Source organism: Oreochromis niloticus, linkage group LG1, assembly GCF_001858045.2.
Source record: "Oreochromis niloticus isolate F11D_XX linkage group LG1, O_niloticus_UMD_NMBU, whole genome shotgun sequence".
In the NCBI taxonomy this organism is placed as follows: Eukaryota; Metazoa; Chordata; class Actinopteri; order Cichliformes; family Cichlidae; genus Oreochromis; species Oreochromis niloticus.
The window spans coordinates 25,972,788-25,999,060 of NC_031965.2; the positions used below are offsets into that span (position 1 = coordinate 25,972,788).

The 26,273-nt window shown below is 39.4% G+C and overlaps 1 protein-coding gene across 2 annotated transcripts in view; it reads left to right on the forward strand.

Annotated features, from left to right (window-relative positions):
- The window catches only part of smyd3 (SET and MYND domain containing 3), a 92,098-nt gene that overhangs the window by 17,781 nt on the left and 48,044 nt on the right, over nucleotides 1-26,273 (forward strand). For both annotated transcript variants that reach the window (XM_003454497.4, XM_025907047.1), the window contains 4 exons: nucleotides 8,794-8,857; nucleotides 9,031-9,138; nucleotides 9,431-9,488; nucleotides 11,932-12,086. In XM_003454497.4, the coding sequence (XP_003454545.1) occupies nucleotides 8,794-8,857; nucleotides 9,031-9,138; nucleotides 9,431-9,488; nucleotides 11,932-12,086 (385 nt within the window). The remainder of the gene's footprint in view (nucleotides 1-8,793; nucleotides 8,858-9,030; nucleotides 9,139-9,430; nucleotides 9,489-11,931; nucleotides 12,087-26,273) is intronic.

Here is a 26,273-nt window from a genome sequence, read left to right on the forward strand (position 1 = left end):
CTTGTGTTTGTGCTTTCCTGATTTACAAAGTCATAAAAGCATATCACTGTTGTTTGGAGGAAAAAATTAAAGTAGGCACAACATGTTATTATACGTCACTGACTCTGACTTTGCTCATTTCTTTTTAAATGGCGTTCATTGTAAACTATGTAGAAAAAAATGTATTTTTTGTCTTGTAAAAATACTTACTGTTACACATTCAGTTTAATTTGATGACTATTAAAATTACTGAACATATTCTATTGTGAAGGAAAAAAAATTCTCTACAAGATGAAAGGGATCCTTATGATTTAGGATGACGCATTGTCTCTTCTTCCATGTGTGCCCCCTTTGAGAGGAAAAAAGGTCTTCTGACTGATTGTTTTGTGATTGATTGTTGTTTCATGTCAGGAAAATCCCAATAGCATTTTTTCCAGAAACCAGTAAAACCAAAAATTTGTCTCTTGGTGTTTCTTAAAACTCTGGCCAGTTCCCAGTTGTCATAATACTATTATCATTATTATCATTATTATTTCTGCACAAGTTAGCTTTTCAAATATAATAAACAAATAAACCTTAAAATAAAATCACAAAACAATGCTGACTAAAGTTACAGATTTCCCAGAGGATTATAGGGTCCACCCTTGAAAGGCTGCTTGTTGTTGTGTTTGGTATGATGTGATGCGTTCGTTGTTTCCACAGCAGAGATGTGAGGTGCAGCTTTGAAACAAAGTCCTTTTGAACTTATTCTTCCAAACTTTGTGGCACAAATTAAGTGAAAAACTTTCACATGGCAGACACAGCTCCACTGTTGGTAAAGTTCTTTTCTGTGGTTGCTTCTATTTATTCGCCATCTGTCTTTGCTGTAGCTGTAACCCTCTCTGTTCCTAAGTGTCTTGCTAATTACCATTAGCCATTGAGCCATTGAGCCATTCAGCGTACCTTTGCCCTGTTAAACAGATTTAGTGATGGATTATTATTGTTGTTGTTCTATATTAATGAACTGCGTGTGTTAAATTTATACAGGCCCCTCGTTCGTCAGTGGGAATTGTTACAATGTATTCAGTCCACTTGAAAAGCCACAGTTGACATTTTATCTGTTCAGAATTATAGTGATGCCCAGCACTAATATACTGTATATAAAAGACGGACAAAGTAGTTTAAATATCGAGTCCTTTAAAGCTGCATTCTTTTTATTGGCCACCAGGGGCTACTGTCTGTTGCTAAAAGAAGTCGGTTGTGTATAAATCTATGGGAAACGAGTATTAGGTGGAATCTACACAGGAAGCAGTGTACAGTGACGTGGCAGCAAGAATACGCTGAAAGTCAACAACATTCAGGGAAGGATATCAGTGATTGCCATATGTGGTAAATGCATTATAGTGTTACTTTGGCAACTATGCCTGAAAAGCGACAGCAGCAGGAGATGAGCGTTTCGCTTCCCAGGGGGTGCCCCTTTATTGAATACATCATGAATGATCCCTATTATGTTCATAAAGAATGATAAACAGGATGTAATTTAGGGCAGAGTGACCTTATAGGTGTGTCTCAGGGTTTCTCAGTCAGATCGATCCCTCAATCGTTAGGTACACTTTAAAAACAAACAAAGTGGTTAAGGTAAAAAACCCTCAGCTCCAGACTTCACTTAGGAGCTTAATTAACCAGTGGGTAATGTTACAGTGTCTGTGTCTCTTACTGGACAATCTTATTAGGAAAGTCTGTACATCTGCTTAAAATATCTATTCAACTCATCACATCTCAGCAACTTAGTCATGTAGACATGGTCAAGACAACCTAACCTGAAGTTAAAAACTGAATATCACAATGAATAAGAAAGGTGATTTAAGTGACTTTGAACATGGCATCAGATGGGCCTGTCTGAGTATTTCAGAAACTGCTGATGTTCTGGGATTTTTCTGCACATAAATTTCTGGGATTTACAGCAGGTCACTGGGCAAAAATGCTTTGATGTCAGAGGTCAGAGGAGAATGGCCAGACTTCTTCCAGCTGATTAGAAAGCAGCTATAACTCAACTAACTATTCATACAACGGAGGTATGCAGAAGAGCATCTCTGGAAGCACAATATATCAAAGCATACAGGGTTATAGCGGCAGAAAGCCAAGAACAGGAAACTAAGGCTACAATTTTCACAGGCTTACCGATATTGGATAATTGAAGACTGGAAAATCATCGTGTGGTCTGATGAATCCTAATTTCTGTTGTGACATTCAGATGGTAGGGTCAGAATTTTGCATAAACAACATGAAAGCATGGATCCATCCTGGCTTGGTTTCAATGGCTCAGGCTTGTGTAATGGTGTGGAGGATATTTTCTTGGCACACTTTGGCCCCCATTAATACCACATGAGCACTGCTTGAATGCCACAGTCTACCTGAGTATTGCTGCTGACCATGTCCACATCCGGTACTAGCAGCGTGTACCTAATAAAGTGGCCCCTGAATGTATACATTATTAGATATGACACTGACAGGTGACAGAGCAGGAAGTGTGTCGTGCAGAGAGAGAGAGAGAGTCTGCTTTTTTTTCTACGTGCTACTAATGAAAACCATCTAATATTATTCATGAGTTTTCCTACTGTGCCTGCAGTCCAGCCATGGAGCTGCCATCCAGAAGACTATCACTTCACACAACATCTGACAGAGACACAGAGGGAGACGAAGAGCAGAAAAAAGGCAGCTGGAAGAAAGGGAGGAAAGGGATAAAGGGAAGGAGCGGTTGACAGAGGAAAAGAGGGAGCATAATAATAACAGAGCATGGCTGGAGATGAGATGGATGTGCTTCCTAGGGGGAATCATAATCTCTGTATGAAAATGAGTCACTTCTATTAAACAGTGGAATAGGGTTATTTTGCTGACTAACTAGCTGATGAAGACTAAGGAATGTCGTATCCTTGTCATTTATTATCAGTTTCTATGCTTTTTGTTTTTTTGACCTTCTTGGTCTGTTCTTGTTGTCCACATCTATATTTAGACTATGTTAAATCAGTTGATGTCACACATTGTACTGCGTCAAGGAGCATATGTTCTTGAACTTGTATCGCTTGTTGCCTGGAGGCTAGAGCAGCGCCATCTTTGTATTTGAATCATGAAATACTGTGTAGAAAATGTAAAGTATGCGCGTGGGTGGGTGTATGAACCGAATGATCCCGAATACAACACTTGCTCAAACTGATAAAACTTCAGGATGTTTTTGATGGCGTGGTGGTAGAAATTTCATATTCGTTTTTTGTGAAATGAGTAAAGGGCGAAAGTATTTGTCTTCATGAGTGTCATACAACTCCTTAAAGAGAGGAAATATTCAATTACCTTCAGCCAAGATAAAGCGTCTACAGTCCTGCTGGAATACCTGGATCATGTGACCGTATGTGTTCTTGGTGCTCATGTCTGAGTCAGTGCTAAGTGTTTATCAGCCTTTAGGCGATCACCATAACAACAGCCTCTGTGCTGCAGCTGTACATTTATACTGCTACTGATAAGCTGTCTGGATTTCTATCTGTTGTCCCATCTCTGCATGTGGTTCTCTTTTCTCAGTGACCCTTTGTCTCGTTTTGTTTGACAGATTTTTATGGTGATGTTGGTCATTTGAAATGGTATTGCTTTTCATCTTACAGTACAGTATCAAACTACCAACCTTTGTGCCCAGATGTACTCACTAAATGTTAGGATTGTGTATTGATGTATTCAGAGAGGCCCATATGGATTTTTTTTGTAATTCTGCCTTTCTACATCACTACACATTAAAATCAATCAAAACGTGATCGCAATACAGACAGCTTTAATTAAAGAGGTCTAATCAAAGATTTAATTAAATGTTTAGGGATTACAGCCATTTTTATAAATAGTCCCCCAATTTCTGAGGTACAAAAGTAATTGAACAAACTAGCAGCATTTTAATTATAAGAAATATTTTTAATAGTCATGGACATCACCAAATGCTGTGTTTTTCTCCCTTAAGATTTCTGCCAGGCCTTTACTGCAGACGCCTGCAGCTGCTGCTTGTCTACGATTCTCTGCCTGCAGTTTTGCCTCAAGTATCTGAAAAGCATGTTTTATTGGGCTGAGATCAGATGACTGACGTGGCCGTTGAAGAAGAGCCCCTTTTTTGCCGTAAGAAATTCTGGTGTCAGGTTGCTTTTTGGAGTATGCTTCAAAACCGCTTCAGTCAGTAGTCAAATTACTTTTGAGATGCTAAAAATTGGGGGTTATGCATAAAAGTTGTAATTCCTAAACCGTTAATTCAGTGCTTTTGTTACTTCAAACACATCTTAATTATTTGACTTGCTGTGGTGTAAAAAGGTAAAATAGCAAAAATCGCATCATTGTTTAAAAAAACAAAACACGTGCTTAACTATATGTTTATAAATGACAATAAGATTTAAGCATGTCAGTGGCCAGTGTTTTATCTGTTGTCACTATAAATTGTGTTCTGACTTAAGATTCAAACATGGTGTGATGAAGAGTTTAAAGACTTAAAGGGGCCTTTTGGTTTTCTGTGTTTTAATTTGTTTGCCTGTGGTAGCCAATCAGAAGAAATCTGGCTTTAAGGAAGGGGAAAAAATGAGAGGATGAACTGAGGGGCTGCCCCTAGGACAAGTATAAGATGTATAAGAATTATTTTGAACCGTGAGTAATGCAAAGCTGCTCTGATCTAAGTCTAAGAATAAAAATATACAGCTGAAAATGATCATAACAGGTTCTCTTTAAAACAGTTCTCTCTTGTTGTTGTTTTTTTAATCAAGATGTCATTGTTTCCCAGCACGAAGCAGGTAAATTAAATTTTAAAAGACAAAAAAATAATAATCTAATATAATAATTCAGAAACCAATCATTCCCAGAGACTGTTTAGCATATTCATATAGTTTTCTAGCCTGCAAAAATATGAACAAATCCCATTCTAAATTATTTGGTCCGCTCTATTACATGATTATAATGAAATTCAATTTTAAACAGATATTGAACATGTGATGTCATCGTTTACCTTATAATGGAAAATTACCTAATATATGCTGTACATGAACATGCAGTGTAGCTTCTACAATGTGCAGCATCCGAGGGGTAACAGTGAAAGGAAACAAGTACAGAAGTAAAAAAAAAATGGGATTGTCATCAGGATTGCTCTCTGGCCTATGGAAGATGGATGGATTTCCTGTGCCTTGCAGCTTTTAGTTATGATCTGTCTGTGTTTAGGTTTGCCCTTGTCCTATCTGTTGTTACTACTCTGTGTCTCAGACTCCATGCATGTGTTTCATGAACTGTGGGTGGCTTCCGTGTTTCTGGTTGGTCTCAACATGACAAGAATAACTCTGCTTTCATGAAACTCAGTCCCAGGGTGAAACTATAAATTTAGGGTTGAGTTCCAAGCTGGAAAGGCAAATAGGACACAGCAGCATAACAAAAAAGGGGTGGGGGGGGGAAGACAGATGGGGAGGACAGCTGTAAAATGCAGAATCTAGAGAGCAGGGAGGGGAGAACAGGAAAGAGAAGAGTGTTTTGGAAACTTGTACAAGACTGAAGGCGCCTTGAGCCAAATATAACAATCGAGTCTGGTCACACGCTGATAGATGAAACGCTCAGAGGAAAGAAACACTTAGCTTCTGTCACTAATGTTGACGCTCAACAGCCTTTGGTCAGACCTGCGCCGCATTTGTTTATATTAAATTTCAGATTTTGCCTTTAAGCTCTTTCTAATGTCATCTACTGCATTCATAGGTCCAGCATGTCCAATCTAATCAAATGTGCCGTTTTCAGTAAGATAAGCCCCGGCCTAATGTATTTAAATCCATCATAACATTTTTTTTCCATTATCTCATATTTCATGTGTGAGCTCATAATACCATCCACTGTCAGATTTAATTAGTAGGATTTTATTATTTTCTCTATTTTCTTTTCTTATTATATGATAAATCCATAAAGACTTGCAACTTATTATTGTATATTAGCTCATGCTAAACCAGCCTTGGGGTGTTCGACTGTCAGTGCTTATGCTCCATTGTTGGTAATGTGAAGAAATCCTTTACACAAATGAAATGAATGCTAGGTTCTAAGCACTCCGCTTTGTCAGTTGTTTCATGATTTCGTGAAGCACATGTCTGTCATACAGTGGTCTACCGTGGAGTTAGAGATTTTTTGAATTTATTTATTTTTACTGTCTCTATCTTTTTTTTCTTTTATTTTCTTTTGTAGAAATTAAGCGTCGAGCTCCATGGCTGTAAAATTAATCCTGCGTGGAAGTCTGAGAACTACAGTGTGAATAAACCCGCGCCTTTAATCAAGCTTGAATGAAGTTACAGAAATATTTTAACAAATTACTGTGAATTACTTTGCTCTTTTTTTTCCCTTAGTGTCCAAGTTCTAGTATTTTATGTATATATATTTTCATACGTACATTTTACGTTTTTTTCCTCCTTCTTCTTCTTCTTATTTATTTATTTATTTTCTCTTTTCTTTCTTTTTTCTTGTTTCATTCTCCAAATTTAAGACAGCCAGCGTTTATTGTCAGTTTGCAGAGGGGTCCCGATGCTCTTTCAAAGCAGGCGCTGGCTTTGCTGCCATAGCATTTCGGATGCTTCACAGTGAACATAAGCTGTGAAACAAAGACTTCCTTTCAGTGGGATTCAAAATGACTTAATTCAGTACAAATGCCGAGAAAAAGTAAAATCTGACTTTCAGAATCAGACTTTTGAAGCTGATGTAGCACCGTGTGTAGAAACCTTCTCTGGTGCTGATGGCTCTGTTTTCTGATACTCACTTCAATCTGTTTCCCTCCCATGTGTCAGGCAGGTATTTTACTTTTTGATCCATTTTCCCCGACATGAAATACTTAGCACTTATTAACAGGTATCTGTGTCTGTGCATTGCAGCCATACAGTTTATCAATACATCTTGCTAACCAAGCTTGCTGACCTTGGAAACTGGTCAAGTGGAGGACAAAAAAGAAGAGGCAGGCCTAAAAAGCTATGTACAGCAGATGAACACTATCTGAAGGTCATGTCCTTAAGAAACTAAAGAAATCCATTAAAACCTGACAGAGGACCTGAGAGATGCATCTGGCCCTTCAGTTTGCTGTTTACATTTGCTGTTTACTGAAGCGTCATCAAAAACGTCTCAGTGGAACGGTGACTGTCAAGAAACCACCTTTTTGTTAAGGAAGGGAAAGGATGCAGTATGCCAAATTACACAAGAACTGGATGGAAATTCAACTGGTCTCATGAAGTGATACATTTAGAAATGTTTGGTTCAAATCATCATTTATCTGCAGAGGATGTCAGGAGAGAGCTACAACTGTGAGTGTCTGTAAAACTGAGGGTCTGTGATGGTTTGGGGCTGAATTTCAGCCACTGGTGCTGGAATTTTGAATGCAGAATAGTACTGTCAGGTTTTGATCCACCATGCAAAACCATCTGGAAGGGATCTGATTGGCAACAGCTTAAATTTTCCATCCATCTTTATTTATAAAGCTAAATTTTCCATCCTTATTTATAAAGCACCTTAAAACAACCACAATGGACACAAAGTGGTGTGCACTGGAATTAAATAATAAAAATACATAAGATATATATGTATAAAAAAAGATTTTTCAGTATGACAATAATCCCAAACACACTGTTAATGCAATAAAATCATACTTGGATAGAAAAAACACAAGGGGGACACTGTAAGTCATGGATTAGCCTCCCCAGAGCCCAGACTACAATATTACTCAAGCAGTGTGATCATCTTGACAGAGAACAGAACAAAAGACAACAACATTCAAAGAAGAGCTTTGAATGTCCTCCAAGAAACCTTCAGAACTTTTCCTGAAAACTACTTAAAGAATACATCACTGCACCTATTTCTCATTTTCCTAGCAAAATATAAAGAAATGAGGGGTGGCTCAAGACATTTGCAAGTATAATAAATAATTGATTTGAATAGCCTACATTGACTTAGGTGTGTGTATGTATGCGCTCACACACACACACACACACACACACACACACACTGAAAAGATTCCTGTGAGTCACAACTTGTGTGTTTTAGTGATGCCCCCACTACTGGCTGTAATTGGCCTCATGAAGCAGGCTGACACTGCGCTGCTCCGGCTTGTTATCAGGCTGACAGACAAAGTGGACAGGACAGCAGTATCACTTAGAGAAACGCAGCAGACCTCGGAGGCATACGCATACTCACAAAAATACACACAAACACCACCACAAGTGGACACACAGCTGTCACATGTCGCCGTTCCGACACAGGCAAGTTATGTGATGTGATGCGACTAACCGATGGCGACGGTGAGGAGAGTGCACCTAAAGTATTGCCCTTAAACGACAATCAAATTGGAGATGGGTAGACAGATAAAATGAGATAATGGACGCACACAGTCAGTTTAATGTGATGAATAGAAAAGGATAAGACAACATCCTTTCACGGTGAAAGGTCAGTACAATGACAGAAGTATGCTTGAGTTGATTTAAGGATTTGTTTGGTGATGTTGAATTTTAACCGTCTCAAAAAGTGTTTAACATATATGGAACAGCTGAATGTTTTTGTTCAAACACTACAACTATGTGTCAGTACAGGAAGACTGGCATCGTTTCGAAATCTAAAATCCTGGTCCCATTCCCGGCCACCAAGACCTTTTAAGTCATCTTTAACATTTTCTTCTCTCAGCTGGAGCGTTTTTGTTTGTTCTTTTAAAGACAGTGAATCAGCCTTTGAATATTTTATGTCTTTAATGCCACAGACTTTCTTCTTTTTAGTTAAGAATGTGTGCAGAATTAACACAACTTTTCAAAAATTCCTTCTGTCTAGACATGAGAGCTTGTTGAGGTGTTCCCAGTGCAAGATGGCTCGCTACTGCAATACCACTTGCCAGGTACAGTGTGTGTGTATGTGTGTTTTAATCTTTTGGGGACAAAAATCAAGTTCTCATAATGTAAATCATTACATTTTGAAATGTACACTTTGTTTATGGCTTGTAGCCGTGGTAATAATGGCTATGATGGATGTGTCTGTATACATCAGTGTATTTATATCCTCCTCCTGCAGAAACAAGCATGGTCAGGCCATAAGAGAGAGTGTAAATGTCTGCAGAGCCTCCTACCCAGACTTCCCACTGACTCAGTCCGTCTAGCTGCGAAACTCATCTTTGCCTTGGTATGTTGCTGGACTTTCCCACTGTTCAACTCAGTTAAACTAAATGTGCACAAAGAAAGCTGCTTAATACCTTTCCTTTTATGCGCCATAACAGACGGGCATTCCTGCTCTCAGAAAACCCTCAGAAAAACCAGACTTTAAAGAAATCCAATGTCATGTTTTCTCAGTGCATGAAAGTTTCAAGGACTTTATCTGGGAGCAACAATAAGTACAGCACATAATGCGCATCGGTAGGAGAACGATATTTCAGTAAAACCAGAGTGAACTGCAGAACTTCTCTTTTTGTATGCAGTTAAGTCCGTCTAAGAGCAGCAGTGAGGAGCTCTACACTCTAGAGGAACATGAATCACGTAAGTTTGTCTTGCAAGTGTCTGTGTGCATTTTACCTCACTGTAATAAAAGTTTATTAGAAAATGTTTGTTCTTTGACCTGTGTGTTTATTTATATATAGAGAGAGTGTGTATAAATAATCCAGTGGTAGCCAAATGCAAACTTTTTATTTTCAGCTGGGCTCATTCCTTTGTCAGATGCTATAAGGTTTTCTTTAAAAAACCAAAATCACTGATTTGAACCTTTACAGAACAGGCAAAATGATGTTGACACGTTATGTTGCACTTATTCTAAGTGTATTATAAGAGCTTCAAATTTGCAAATTAGATTTTTAAAAATGAAAAGCAGAGAAGCCCAGAGCTCCCTCTCTCGGCCCACCTTTTTCAGCTCATCAGGTGTTTCTAGGTGAGCTAAGACACGTAAGCTTGGGCCTACCCCAGGTAAGACATGCCCAGGACACTTCACTTGCCACCCGGTGGCATCCTTGCTAGATGCCTGAACCACCTCAACTGACTCCTTTCAATGGGGAAGAGTAGAAGCTCTCCTCTTAGTCCCTCCTAAAAGGCTGAACTCCTTACTCTATCTCTAAGGGAGAGGGGCCCAGCCACCTTTTTGAGGAAACTCATTTCCACCGCTTCTATCCGTGACGTCATTCTTTTATTCACTACCCAGAGCTTGCATCCATAGTTGAGTGTAGGGACATTGCTTGACCAGTAAATTGCCACTCATGCTGAGCTCTCTCTTCACCACAACGAACCACTACTGCACACACAGCACGAGTCAGTCTGTCAGTCTCCCGCTCTCTGCTCCCTTTACTCTGGAACAAGAACCTTAATCAGACATTCTCAAATTCCTCCAGGTGGAGCATCTTCCAGCACACCACCCATTGACTCCAAGAATGCTGGGTACTCTGAACTTTTGTTTGGCAAGTAGAGATAGTGAAGACACAAAGTTGCAGGGCAACAACCCTCTCGTCTACCGGGGAAAACTCCAACGTTCATGCACTGACAGGCCCAGTGCACTTATGTTTTCTTGAATTTGACAGTGATTATAATTAAGTGGCTTTTAATGGCTTTTTAAAAATAAGTTAGTCCACTGAATACCTGCACAGTGTTTTCCAGAAGTACATTCAGCGATACTGAGTTACAAAATACCGAGAAAAATGTGCTTTGTCAAAAAAAAGATGAAGGAGGTTTCTTCCTGTTAAAAGGGAGTTTTTCCTTCCCACTGTTGCCAAAGTGCTTGCTCTTAGGGGGTTGTATGATTGTTGGGCTTTTCTCTGCTGTGTTATTACAATATAAGGCAACTGTGGTTGTGATTTTTTGCTGTATAAATAAAATTGAATTGAATTGGATGCAAAGCAATTCTCATTATGCACCCAAAAGACCTTCAGTATCAACATAATAGAAAAAGTAATAATCCATCTCAAAGAATGGATTTTATAAAAAGACAGTGTGGTTCCTGGAGCCAGTAGGTTTTTCTCACTGAGCCTAGCCCCAAGCAACTGGGCCGCTTCCTGTGGCAGATCCAAGTTTTATCTCTGGCTGAGTGAAGAACTGGGGGACAGATGAGCTACTAGAAGATGGATCACTAAAAAGTTGTGCATCTAGAAACAAAACATCATCAGACTTTTCTCTCTCATCAACTAAGCCAGTAAAAAAAACAGGCAGTATTTCATCTGAATGTGGTGCAGGTCTCGTTGCTGACGGCAGGTTGGGGTAACTGGCAGATGATTTAGTTTTGGAACTGTATCCAGAAATACTGACTAAACAGACGGAGCAGCCATCAAAGTGATCCTGTGGTTCCCTCTGTACCACTAGAAATCCAAAACCCAAGCTCTTTTTCTTTCCATTACTCGGTTTTCAACACACACCTGGCAAACTGAATGAGATGCTCATGACTTGTCTTGATTACCCAGTTTCGTACCAAAATAAGCAGAGGATGCCTTTTCCCACAAACTCTGTTATGTTTTGTTGCTGTTTGGATATAGTGAAGGATCCACATGTTTAGCATCTGGATCATGTTTACAGTTGCCACTCGTCAAAAAACGTGATGTGATAGAGCAAAATGGATTTTTTAAAAACAAATGTTAGATTTTATACAGCGAATATGACGCAGGACGGTGTGACGGGTTTAACAATATTCTGTATTTATCTGGTAAAAGTCTCATTGAGATTGAAAGTCCCTTTACAAAAGTGATTTAGCAGATGGCGTCAAACATTGTACCAACTTTCTACATTAACAAATACAACTGTTAGATGCTAGAAATGAGTGAAAATCTGCATCATATGTTATAAAATATCAATTTAGGTCCATTTACAGGCAAATTTGAGTGCAAATTTTAGGAGTCCTGACATCATCACATTAAAGAACATTAAAGTTTTACACCAGAATAACTGGATTTTATGAAGACCGTATTTCAACTACATTTGTATGATTTTTTTCTTTTAAATGTTTTTACAGATCTAACTTCTATGCCTGAGCAGAAGAAACAAGGTCTTTCTCAGCTGGCGTCCATGTTAGAGCTGTACCTACAACAGGAAGCACCTGACCTGTTACAGGAAATGGGATCAGCACTGCCACCTTCCTGCCGAGAACCCCTCAGCCTCATTGCCAAGGTCAACTGAATGCACGTTTGCTTTTCTGCATAGTAAGAACACCTTGACATCCTCATCATGCACATGAATACGCAATCAAATCCCGTGTACCTCCACAAAAAGACACATCACCTCCTCCTTGACTTATCCCACCACGCGTCTGAGATCTTCCGAGCATTCGTAATCAGATCCCCTGTGTTTATGTATTCCCAGAACAACTTCAGGTCTCACTCTCTTAAAACATACCAGCTGTCTTCGGTGGAACTGAAACCACAAACACTCGTGTGTGTATCTGCAATTTGCTCTTCCTCTGTTTTCTGTTAGCTTGTGTGACTCCTCCTCATCATTTCATTGTGTTTGAATTCCATCTTGTGCACGTGTTCATTGTGTTTTTCCCACCACAGTGATTGCTTACGTGTTTCTCGAATGATAATGAGCCTTTTGATAACCCAAAGGTGCAAATAAGCACTTAAAAACTATCATGATCGAAACAAAATACATCAACTTACTTCGTCCAACTTTTATACATGTAAAGTGTCATTTACATTTGACTCAAAGAAAGTCACATGTAATCAGTGTTTTTTTTTCAACAGATAGTTGTGGATACTGTACTCATAGGGTGAGAAAGGGCAAAAGTGTTTTGGGGTTTTTTGTTGCTCTTTTACTTTTCGCTGAAGATCGTATAAACAAACGGGACGGCTGTTAGTAAACTGTTCTGTGGACACATGAGGCTAAGCTTTATGTTTGGAGAAGGGAAAGCTTTACATACCAGCATAAGAGTCTTCCCCATTTATGAAAAGGGGTGGGAATGTCATGGTTTGGTCCTGTTTTGTTGTCAATGGGTGAAAAAGTCTCGGCATCATTGAAAGAGCAATAAATTTAGAATTATTCACGAAGAGGAAGATGTCAGCACCTCCATCTGTCAACAGAAACTCAAGCTGAGTGGTACAACGCACACAGGTTTCTACTAAAGAGTGGTCAGAGATGTATGGAAAAATCTCAGTTATGACCTTAATTCAAGAGAAATTAGCTGTTTACTTGAGAAAACCCACAAAAACCCAGAGTTGCTTATGCTCTACACTTCAGAATGATTTAATTTCCTCTAAGCTGATATGAAAGAGTGATCAGCTGTGACTGGAAATATTTAGTTGCAGAAATTGCCGCTGTGAATGTTGTTTAAGGTGATCTCATCACCGGTATGTGTGACGCGTATTATTACCGGTAATTCTTCTTAGTGGAAAGTTTTCCTTTGGTTAGGGTCGCTCACAGGTCACTTACCAGGTTCACCCACCGGGGGGTGTTTACAATTAGAGCATTTGTGCCACAGTGCAGTGACTCAGTGTCTGACTGGAGACACCAGCAACCTACAGACAGATAACAGGCTTTTTTCTCCTTTGTAAGCCCAGCCACAAAGGCCTGTATTCAAAAGACTGGCTAATGGACAGGAATGTAAAGTACAGGAGTGACTTGTTTTTGTAGAAGCACTTTGTTTTAAAATGGCTGTCAGATCGGACGGCGCCTTTATGCCCATCAATTTGTGATGCTCTCTTTTCCTTGATTGAGCCTCTGCATGCGACATGTTTGTCTAGAAAACACAAGATTTCAACAGGCAGTGCTCACTGACCTTTAAAAGCTTAAATTATTAAGTAAAATAAAGAAGTCTGAAGTGCCTAATTCAATTCAGTTTTATTTATATAACACCAATTCACAACATCAGTCGCCTCAAGGCCAAGTACCATCCTCAAAGAAATCACTTGAAGCCTGCAAATCTGGATATTTGGCATGCAGACCTGTGCCTCGTCTAACAGCTGAGTTTTGTTGGATATGACTTATCAGTAAAGAGTTTATAATGTCAATGAAATTCACTATATAGTCATTAAATTTTAAGAGTAAAGCCACTCATGCTCACACCTTTTAACTTGGTGATATACACGTCGTCAGACCTTACGAGGCTGTGAAATGACGGTTCAGTAATCGCTAACGCTGCATATTTACACTCTCTGCATCTCTTATGTACTAAATCATACACTGCCATCATATACTGATGTGATCCATTGGACTAAATCTTTGGGTCTGGTACAGCTGCGTTATTAAACATTCATAATCATTATAATTACTCAATGCATCTGTGACTGCGCTGTTCCTGACATATTATTCAGTTGGATTTTAAAACACTGCACCAAGCTTAAAATGAAACCATAGTGGAAACACATAAGTTTGGCATCCTTCCTAATGCCACATGAGCCGTCTATGAAACCAGACAAGGTGGCACAGAAAGCAGTGGTTTAGTGTGTCTGATAAATATCAGGGAGAAATGGCTGTCCTGCAGCGTGCATTATCTGCAACGTGCTGCATACTGATGTGAAACCTTTTTAACTACCATTGATTGATTGATTGATTGATTAATTTAAAATCTCACCTTCAATAAGATGGGCTAATAAATAAATGTGCCACTATCCAAAATGGTGACTTATCGTCTGCCAATAGGGGGCACTGTGATTGCATGGTCAACAGTCTGTATTTGTAGTGCAAAGGAGTCCTTCATTTCACTTTTGCTCTCTTATTTTTCATATTTGCTTTAACCTCCCATACCTCTGTTGTTTTTACCTACTGTATGTTTACAACAATGTAAGGACGGCCAGACCTACTCTGTGCACTTCTGCCTGTCCTTATATTTTTTCTCTCTCTTTCCTCATTATTCTTTTTAATGCAGCCCTTTCTTCTTTCCCTGTCTCCTCCTCTTGTGGTCGCTCTCTTTAATGGTCCTAGTACATAACAAATGAGGACTTTATTATTGTGTACTTGGAGCATTCACTGTGCTTAACAAAACAGGTCATTACTGTCAGTGTACTGTGTGTGTGTATGGGCATTTGTGTATGTATACGTGTGTGTTGGAGTTGCTCTCGTGTGGGGGTTTGTTTTCTTTTGTGCTATAAAACCATTCTTTAGGCTAATAGCTGCTCTATCCTGTGTACTAATAGTGTCGTACAGAAACATACATGCACGCACGCTGACGCACACAAGGAAGCAATCCCGCATCGTCATTACTGCTCTTAATACCCCCAAGAGGAGCAAGGAGGGAAGTAGGGAGAGTTGTATTTGTGTGTGCTACTACTGTGTACTTTGTACTGTCTGCGTATTTACAGTGCTGGGGAAAGGTTTTAGATACCTAACGTGTTCTCGTAACACTATCACAGAGCAGCTTATCAGATTCCTTCTGCAGCATGATGGTGACGACAAACATAGAAACAGAAGAGCAACATCTTCAGGAACGCCTCAGTAGAAGGTCTGCATGCAGGAAGACTGCAGTGGGCATGCATTTGTGCCTGTCCATGTGCTGTGTTTTTATCAGACTGCAGCAGTATAATAAGCGGCAACATGGAAGCTCTAACTGTGCTGCTTTCATTGTTTCTTTAAAGCAACTTCCCCACTCTGCAGTGTGTGTGTGTGTGTGTGTGAGTGTGTGTGTCTCTAGATCTCAGTGTGTGTGTGTCTCATCTTAGATACTTGCACATATTTGTATTTATGTGTTAATTTCTTGTTGTGCTTATGTGGTTAATTCATTTTTATCATATGCGTCTTTGCCTATACTTGTGTGTATGTGCTTAGGTAAATGCGTGTGTGTGTGTTCTCTAACCAGCCTGCGAGCCTGCGTGTGAACTTATTGTTATGCTGCATCAGCCCTTGCTGCACTGAGACCCATTTCTCACACAAACTCCTTACATGACCGACATGTTACCCCATAAAAAACACACTCTCTCACCCCTCTCTGTCTTCCTGAACCTGGCTCTGTGCGTCTTGTTTTTTTCCTCCCTCGGCCTCACCCGTTTGCTCCGCGCCGCCCATCATTTCTCTTCTTCATTGACATTCGCCCTTCTCGTTCCCTCTCTGGCCAAGTTTAGCTTTTGATATGAGGGTTATAAATAGCTCTTTAAAGACACCTCACAGGGCTGCTCTAACAGTCCAGTGCCACCTTTTGAATTTTAAAATCTTGACTTAAAGTAACTCAGAAACATCATAGAAAAGTCTCGGGCTTTAAAGCATAAAAATAGAGTTTGTACTTTAAGATGATGTTAATGATTTTGCAGTGTGCATCACAGAACGCTCCCACATACAGTAATGCTTACTGTAGCATTATGCACAGAGATGAGTGGGTGGTTTAATGTACAGTCTGAAGATAATTATTAGTGAATATGCAGTTCGTGCTTGATGAAAATATAATGTTTTAGTATTAATAATGGGGAAAGTGCTGAAACATGAGCTAGAAATGCCTCATCTATAGTAGCTACCTGGAGACATTCTCCCACAGTGGAGGGGGGAGAAGTTGCCCTTAAATACATAGATGCAGTTTACTTCAAATGTGTTTGAACTACTGGAAGCACTCTGTTTGCTTTAGGGAAAGGGTGGAAGCTTCAGAGAGTGTTTTGCTGCCGCCGAACAGAAAAGAATGTCTTTTGCAGTGAAGTGAAATGAAGTGTTGAAAACAATCGTCTGTGCATCCTTTTTTGATTGCTGGAAATCTCCACTCCCATTTCCTTACTTGTTCAAGCTACCCGCTTCAAGTATTCTGTAATCAAACTGTGCATAGCATCACTGTGTTGAGGTGACACACTGTAGGCTTTGCACGCAAGCGTGTTGCTGTAGTCCCTGCATTGGTTGAATCCCCATAATCCTTTCTGCATAGCCAAAGAGCTACAAGAAACTAGAGATGGCACGATACCACTTTTTTATGTCTGATACCGATATCATAAATTTGGATATCTGCCGATACCGATATGAATCCGATATAGTGTTTTTTAATCAATAAAACTGTTTTTTTAATATCTTGCTGCATTTTGTATAAGTTCATACTCAAGTTTAAAAAACCCCACTAAAGCTATTCTGTTATACCTGTATGCAAAAAATACACTGCACCTAAAATATTTCATAATTCAGCAACACTGATCAATCTAATAAACTTAAACCTACTCCATCCTCCCTATTCTGGTATTTTAAAGAGTACTTAGCAGAAATATTAAGCAACCTAACTAATAGGGTTGCAAACTCCCAGCAAAAAAAAAAATAGGGAACCACCCCCAACCCTCCACCTCATGATGCTTAATCGACGTAATCAACTTTAATTTGATGCAGTGTGAAAAAAAAAAATGCACAGAAATCAATTATTTTTCAAGAATAATTAAATAGATTCAACATCTTTCTTCAACAGAATTGCAGACTGCACAGACGGTACCTTCCCAAAGGAAAAAGTACTATAGCTCACTAGGGTATATATTAGACTTAACAGTTACTATATACAGTAATGGACTTCTATACATTTTACATCAGATTAAAACTTTGGGTGTAAGATTCAGATAATTATTTATTAAAAGCTAGACATTTTAAATGAGAATAAGAAAAAAAAGTATGTCTTTGTGCCCCCTTTTCCCTGTTCATGCCCTATCGGCCCCCCTGGCTAAACTTTGCTAGATCCGCCCCTGCACAGTTACCAGCCGTCAGCTACGTAGAAAAGGATCCTGGTCTAGAAAGTAATATTAAATACATTCTAACAACAGCTTATCAAGCTTAAACGTGCTGCTGTTGTTCAGCCGCTGGTTTCCTCTTTCTGGTGCAAAGTGGACCAAAAACAAAGAAGAGAGACGGACTTGCGACAGAAAAGCTGATCAGCTGATCATTGATCAGTTTCATGATTGAAGTAGCAACAGGAGAGGGAGGGAGAGAGAGAGGCAGTCGCTCCATATATCGGTTGTTAAGCTTAACGTGGGAACGCTTTACAAACATTCAGAGATGAACTTACACACTTGCTTTACTTCTCTGGGATAACTTTCTCGGAGATGAAATGCCGGTTTGGTAGCGAGGCTACAAATACACACAGCCGCTCTATCACGTGACGCATACTGCTCCGACGTGCTAAGGTCATGAGCCGAGTTACGCCATGTCACAAGTTTTGTGAGGTGCTTTCATGATATTTAATGGATCGGATTACATTTTTTATTTCTCTCCGATATCCGATCCAGTAATTTAGGTAGGTATGGGACCGATACGTAATATCGGATCGATTCATCTCTACAAGAAACATCACTGTGGGACCATGAATCCAGCTTCACACACATCTCCGGGACACTACGATGTACTGATTCTGTGTACGTCTTGAGCCACAGCAGGTGTTTGTGTTTGTCTGCAGTACTTTGGGCTGGGTCCCTAAAATGGTGCATACAGCTGTTTATCAGAGGAATCTTTAAGACCTCCTTACTGTTGGAGCTCTGTTCTGTCTTTTATTTAATGTGAGCTTAAAGAAAAAACTGGCTCATCTATTGTGAGAGTCTTAGAAAACAAACAATTGGTTAGAGGAAGAATAAAAGCTGTAGATGGAATATGGGGGGAAAAAGTAAGAAGAATGTGAGAAGAAATCGGCAGAAACAAGCAGAAGAGGGATAGGAACATGGAGTACCTACTCTGCTTGATAAAAGGTTTGAAGTAGCTGTATTTATGGCTCTGTGTGCATGAGGCCGTAACTGAGACTCCTGGGAAACACACACGCACACACACCTCTACCTAGCTCTCTGACCAAGGTGGAAGCAGGGCAGCTCTCTATGGAAAAGTATGTTGTATTGTTTATTTCCCATATATAGTTACAATTTATCATGGAGACACACACACACACACACACACACACACACACACACACATCACCACCACCTGATGTCATGTGTGGAGTGTGGTGCCAATAAATTTACACCCCTGCTGAAACTGCTTCACCTTCAATTACAGCAGCAGGAATGAGGAGCGCGCGTGTGTGTGTGTGTGTGTGTGTGTGTGTGTGTGTGTGTGTGTGTGTGTGTGTGTCGGTGTAATCTTCAGTGTGTGTGTGTGTGTGTGTGTGTGTTTGTGTTTGTGTTGATTCTTATTTTTTGGTCGTTATAATTTTTGGTCTGTTTGCTTGCTGTAATGTAACTTGTGTATATTTGTGTGTAGGAGTAAATCTGCGTGTAGACAGATGTGCGCTGTAGGTGTGTGAGTGTAACTTGTTGTTTGTGTGTAGGAGTAATTTACTCTCACGGCTTTTCCTTATATTTATTGGCCATCTGTTGAGCAGCTAAGTGGGATGCAGACGCCATCAAACTACGGTACCGTAACAAATGGAAAGGTTGTCACTTACCAAACTTTCTGCATGGGAGAATGAAGTAAAACTTCACATCTTTTTTCCAAATGGATCGACTAAGGAATGCAGATGCATGTATGTAGGAAGGAGAGGGGACGAATATAAATGAGAATATTGCATTTGAATGTTTTTGCCTGCACCATAATGTTTCCTTTTGCTCTTGTGGATGCATGTTTGCCTGTATCCGGCGTGTGAAATCATTAAAATAATCCTCTTGTGTATGTCTTAGTATGCTCGGCCTTATCTCTTCAGCATTTCCCTGATCTGCTGTTGTAGCTGCCAGTGCCATGGGTTCTACCTAATTAGCTTAGGCTTTGCAAAATCTCACACACACGTACAGCTTTGTGTAATGACTTGGAGTCCATCATCATGGATGAAGTCACAGACAGTATAATGTGAAAAGAGAACAAAAAACCATTTGTTTAATTGACTTAGATTGGCTGCATGTGTGTGGGCTCTGGTGGGGGAGAGGTGAGGAGAAGAAGATGAAGAAGGGGGGAAGAAGAGAAAACAAGGCGCTGAATTGACTGGCGGGCCATGGGAAAGGGAAGGAAACAGGAGAAGATGCAGAAAAAAGAGAGCTTGTGAGGAAAAAGATTTCAACAATCAAGATCAGAAACAGGGGGTTGAGGAGATTTGGAGAAGAAGAGTAGAGGACAGAAAAAAGGGACACTCTGAAAGGACTGACTATAAATTGTTTTGAGTTTTCGATAAATCTGCATGCCAGATTTAAATTCTGCAAAGTGATTTGACCTGCAGTGTGCTGTAGAAGACGGGGATGTATGCTACATGTTTGAGCTGGGGGTAGGGTTGGCTTAATGAGAAGCTTTTGGCTGCAGCAGCCGCTATCTCTCTCTCGTCTCCTTTATCATCCCTCATACTGGCACTGCTCTCTCCTCTGTCGCTCCGGCATCTACAGTAATTACTGTTCTTTGGTGGTTTAGAGGAATGTAGACGGGGATAGAGCGCGATAACGTGCCAAAGTGTGAGTATTTGTGTATTTTGTTTAATTTCCTCCAGACTTTCCTCTAGAGGGATGTTCAAGGAAGTGCGTTTCCTAAGCTGTCTCTCGCAGATTAGCCTTTCGCACCAGCACAGTGACCTGGCAAAGACCTGTTGAAGTAAAACGTTCTGTGCATGTGTTCCGACATGAGGTCGTGGATCGCATCCTGACCTTCCACCAAGCATTTCAGCCTGCTCAGTCTGCTCAGCTCTGTGATAAACCGGTTTTTTATGGGATATATCATTAGTGAGTTGTAGTTTAGCATGTTGTTGTCATGTTACACAATCCTCTATCAATTAAGAATATATTTCACATGTTTATTCAGAGTAAAGATTTTCTTTTTACACAAAAAATGTCTGTGAAAGAAGGGAAGGAAATCCTTAAATCTTTGGCTGTTACACCTTTTTGAATCCATTATGAAACATTTAATGATTTGTGATGTATTTGTTTTGTATTAAGGTTGAAAACAGAGGGCAGCATAATTATATGCTTACATGTTGACATTTTTCTTGCACTGATTGGTCACTTGCCTTCCATTAACCTGTGGGTTTATCATCGCTAATCATCATCACTCCTGTACTCATGATGCTTTTATTAGTTATCTCACACAGGACATATAAAGGCTATGTATTAAATGAAGGATCAGCCTACTATTAAACGATGAACCATGTTGCATGTTCAATTTTAAAATACCCTGTGTCATAAAAAATGTGCTTTTATAGGGTAATTGCATTATTTTATTCACCCCTTTATCTGATCTCATTCCAAATACCTGGGCCAAAACCACACTATCTGCAACACATGAATATCACTGATATTATAACACTAATACTATAATACTAATGTTTTCTGCCTACAGGGATATAGTTTTCTTAAAATATTTCAAATTAACTCTAAATATTTTAAAGACATACAGTCTGATTCCTTATTTACCCCTTTTTAAAAACAATAATAAAGACTGCTAGCACACACATGCACACACACACAGGCACACATTTGTTTGTAACTGATTGGACAGACAAATATGAGACCAAACGGCTTTGGGAAATTGTTTAATCTGGTTATAACAGTTCTCCTGCCCCCTTGGGAAGCAGACTGTAGGTATTCCAGATGGCCAGTCTGCCACTGAAAGTAGCATTTTTTTTATTATAATTTGGAGCTTATGTTTGGGTGTTGGCTAAATAATTGTGAGTATTTTAAGCCATTTTCCCAAACCATGTATTTGTAGGTTATCTGATGTTTCCTGGGTGAGGCTGTGCCCTGTTTAGAAGCCTAAACACTTAGAGCACATTGTGCAGGTTACTCTTGCATACATTCAGTCATTTACACAGTAATTTGGAATTTGCTTTTATGTGCTGTTTCCCACTGTATGGATTATTTGTCCCATAATTAAAAACACTGAGAAATGTATAATTGGATTTTCCTCTATTTAAGATCCCTCGGCTATCGCCTTAATAAGTGCAAAAAATAGTATAAGGGCATTATATTAAAAGAAAACTATATGGAGAAAATTGCTGTTTACACTGTTGTTAGCATGTATCAACTAACAGTCTGACCATGTGCTTGCAAAAAGTAGTAGCAAAGCTGTGACTAAATTCTTTGGACAGTCCCAGGTTTCCATATTCTGCGATATGCAGGTGAAACCTTTCATCAGTGATGTCATGGGGTAAATGGTATATTTTCATTTTGGTAAATTGTCAATTTCCCATGTCCCCTGCTGTTTGCAGGGATTTAATGGCACCGTGTACAGGAAAGTTATTTTCAGCTTTTACAGTTAATTTGGATGATAAGGGGTGATAATATTAACATCACTGTGCTTAAAGGCCACACATTTTCTGTCCCTTAGCCAAATGGCTTGTATATCTGAGTCTTAAAAAGCTAAGAGCAAAGTGTTAGCCTCAGAAATGGTGATCAGGTTTGCAATCGGTGCTTTGGTTCATGAAATGCGGCTGTAAATATAGAATTTCTAATGATACAGCTACAATACAGGGTTCAAGTATGCACTCGTCCACCCACCCATCCTCTCTTCCTGTTCACCTGTCTGCAGGTCATTAGCGAGTTAGGTAAAACTTCCTTGTCTTGTGGAAGAATGCTTAACCATCAGTCCTTTTATTTCCATCCTGAATATAAATGAGTTTCTGCAGGGTTCATTCCCTCAGTCTCCCTCTCATCTGTCTCTCATCTCTTTCTTTCTCAGTCTCCTCTTAAACCACAGCCAAGCATGAAACAGCGAGTGCTGTTCAGGGACAGTGAGTCACACCTTCCCTGACTATCAACTTCTCACTCTTCTGTGTGTGTGTGTGTGTGTGTGTGTGTGTGTGTGTGTGTGTGTGTGTGTAACATTTGTGTCCCTGCAATCTTTTTAAGTGGAAATGAGCATGAATTTCTCAGAAACCCAAAAAGCCTATTTGCTGTACCTTATTATGAAGAGGATTATTTTTAGAGTCAGGGACAGGAAATAATCGTGTGTTTGTATTTTTTATGTGCGCTTATTTGTTGTCCCATAGTGGATGAGAGCTTGGTAGCATTTTGTTTCTGGTTTCTGTTATTTTCCCTTTAATGGGCATTCATGCTGTGCTTCCTCTTGTTAAACATCAGCAACTCGTCAGGAACACAAATAAGACTTTGTGAGTGTGGATGCAGATAAACACGCACGCGTTTTATTCTCTCCATTGTGTCATCTCTGCTTCCCGTGCATAGACAAAGGAGCACAAATTAGACATGCTGTTATAAAAAACAAAACAAAAACAACTTATATTGTAGGCTATAATTTCTTCCTAAACACTAAGTTGTAGCAGTTTTTTTAATGATAACATTAAAACTTTATGAACTTTCTTGCATAAGACAAAGATAATCATTTGTGTAGCCCACTTCCACACTATACGCCAGGCACTGTGGTAAGTGTAAATAAAAACAGAATTCAGTTTTGAACTGAAACCTGTTATTTAATTGTAAATAATTAAAAGTCCCAGCATTTTGGAAATGAGGTTATATATTTGCACTTAGAGTTATTCAACTTGGTGCTGATAAGAAAGTTGGTGGTGGTATCATGTCTGCAGACTAAATATGCATTTACATCCAACTGGCTTACTTAGTCAGACTAGAGTAATGATTGTAATTATAGGAACTCATATTTATATTAACATTTTCTTTTCCCCCCAAAATTGGATGTTCTATAAATAAATCAATCTCAGCAATCAAGAATTCAGTGGGAAAAGCACAGATTATTGACCGAAAAGGTGTAAGCTGACGCTTAAGCTTATTACATGCACACTTTTCATTCTACATGGTAACACTTTTCTAAGTAGATTTTACAAAAGCCAATAGTAAATTGATCCAGCATTAAGAATAAACAGACTAGAATAGGATGACAACCTCACTACAGCTAGGAAAAATTGATGGTAGCACATTGCAACCAACCGGTCTACAGCAACTCCAGTCCTCAAGAGCTACTGTCCTGCAGCTTTTAGATGCATCCTTGTTCCAACGCACCTCAATCAAATGAATGGTTTGTTACCAGGCCTTTGCTAAGCTTGAGGGCATGCTGAAGAGGTATTTCAACCATTTGATTCAGCTGCGTTGGAGTAGGAATGCATCTAAAAGCTGCAGAACAGCTCTCAAGGACTGGAGTTGGAGACCCTTGGTCTACAGCGTGTCTTTTTGCAGTAGACCCGCTCGACTGGTTGTATTCTGGTTATATTCCTGTTTAAAAACAAGGTTGCCAAGTACCTATGTGATTTTGTGGTTAAACCACTGTCCTGCAGCAGCTTTGTCAGTAGTTATCGAGGAGGAATTTTTGAATTTCTGTTACCAAACTATGAGGTATTGGCTAGATTTCAGATGAAAGTAGCAATGTGAATTTCAATGTATGTAGAGGGCAACAGATTTGTGATTTTCTCCAGTTTATCACAGTTAAATGTCGTATTATCACAAACGGATTGCACGTAAAGGCCAAGTTGACGCCATTTAATGGCAAAGTGATAGTAGACTGATAGCATACTGACTCCGTGTGTTTGGGTCCCTGTCTTTGAAACAACCCCAAAGGCAACAGGACTCCAAGCTTGTGGTTGCAGTAATTTTGGTCACGTTTTCTCAAAGTTGCAAACACCTCATTCCCAAAGATTTTGCACATTTTGAGAGCCAGCAAGCCTGACTGATTGAGTAGAAGTATGTGCTCTCTTATGTCTCTGTCATGAAAATATAATTTATGACTCTATAACCTCACCTAAAACAGTGACCATTGTAACAGACCAAATATTTTTATTCTAAATAAGAATAACAGTCGAAATTTTCCAACAGATGTTCAGTTGGGTTAAGATCTAGTGCCTGCAGAGGCCATAGCACATGATTTTCATATTCATCAAACCATCCAGTTCTCACTCATGCCATACAGATGTGACACAGATGATATTTTGAAGAGGAGAATGAGTTATTTACTAATCATAAGATTAATGTAAAAAGTGCTTGAAAGGCTCAGTAAGAATACAAAAGGATACAAATGTTTCATCTCAGCATAAAGGGGATCAATCGCTACAACTTTGTATTGATTTATTGAGTTTTGAGCCCTCACTCTAAGGGGACAAGAATAATGGGTCACCAGCAAAATGCCTCCCACACTGAACAGAGCTTTGTGGTCACCTCACTGTAGGAGTCAGACATCCAGAACTGCATGACATCTAAGCATTTGCTCACTTCGGTTAAGAAATACTCGTAAGATCATATCACTCATATCACTCGAGAAGCAGATCGTATCTCTACTTCTCTGTATACTGCTGCTGTTGGTATTTGTACCTTTAAGCACACATATGTAATGTGTACTACCTACTTGACGTTCCTCTATATGTAACTGTCAGAGTGCTGTTACTGAGGCATTCTCACCAGGTCTTACATTAACAGTCTTGTAGAAGGTTTTGCATATTATCCTAATGCACAAGCACCAGGGCATTAAACATGCACCACTGACCACCAGTTGTGACTCTGTGTGCTGTTGTCTTTTCAATGCATCTCAGTTCATAATTTACTTTGAAGCAATACTTCTGGCCGGACTTCACCAATCCGTCTCCTAAACATGAACTTAGTTTCAGTATCACTTTGAGTGTTCTTGTTGCCACCATGAGAAATTTATAAATAAATTAGTCATTTTCATGGACAGAGCCCGATGGGTTGCTAATTACTTTATTGTATCAGACACCTCACCTGTGTGAAGGTATCTGTGTTTGTTGTTTCTCCATTTATTGAGGCTTTGTCTTCTGTATATGTCGGCAAGTGTTCCTGTTTGTGTGTGTGTGTGTGTGTGTGTGAGAGAGAGAGAGCGAGCAAGATGGTGTCTTTCTATTGATTGAATCTGGCAGAGCAGGTTTCCCATGTGTCAGCAGTTTTGTTCACCCAAAGCCGGATACAAAAAGAGACAAAGCCACAGAGGAATGATGGCAAGCAGACAAATAGGAGAGAGTATTTTTTTTATTATCTTCTTTTCATTTCATTTTTTCATTTCTTTTTTTTTTTTTTTGCAGATTATGATAAAATGATTTTCTAAAATGGACTTACTTACTAAGTTGGTATACAAAAATATCTATCAAGTAATTCTCTTTCTTTAATTTACATTCAACCTCACATATCATCGCAGTTAAGTGATTTCCGTATTTCACCTCTTAGAGAGACCAAGGGGGGATTTCGAATTTAATGAACCCCTCCCTGAAAACACCCCCAGGTGGAGATGAAAAGAGTGTAAAGGAGTGGGAGGGGAAGATGACAAGGGGAGGAAGGACAAACACACAAACACTTGTGTCCCTGTGGCCTAGTATATCTAACATTGTGTAATTACAATGGGGAGTGCCTTTAATTGACTCCTACTGCAAACCCCTGGAGTCTACAATGAGAGTATATATGAGAGAGTCCATCAGTACGAACAAATATTATAATGCAGCTCTCCTTCGCTCATAGTATTGTGTTTTTTGGATGTATTTTATTTAAATAAGAGTGTTTTTATGTGTATGTACAGTGAAATATACAGCAGCAGTGAGATAACTGCTATGCTGTAACAGTA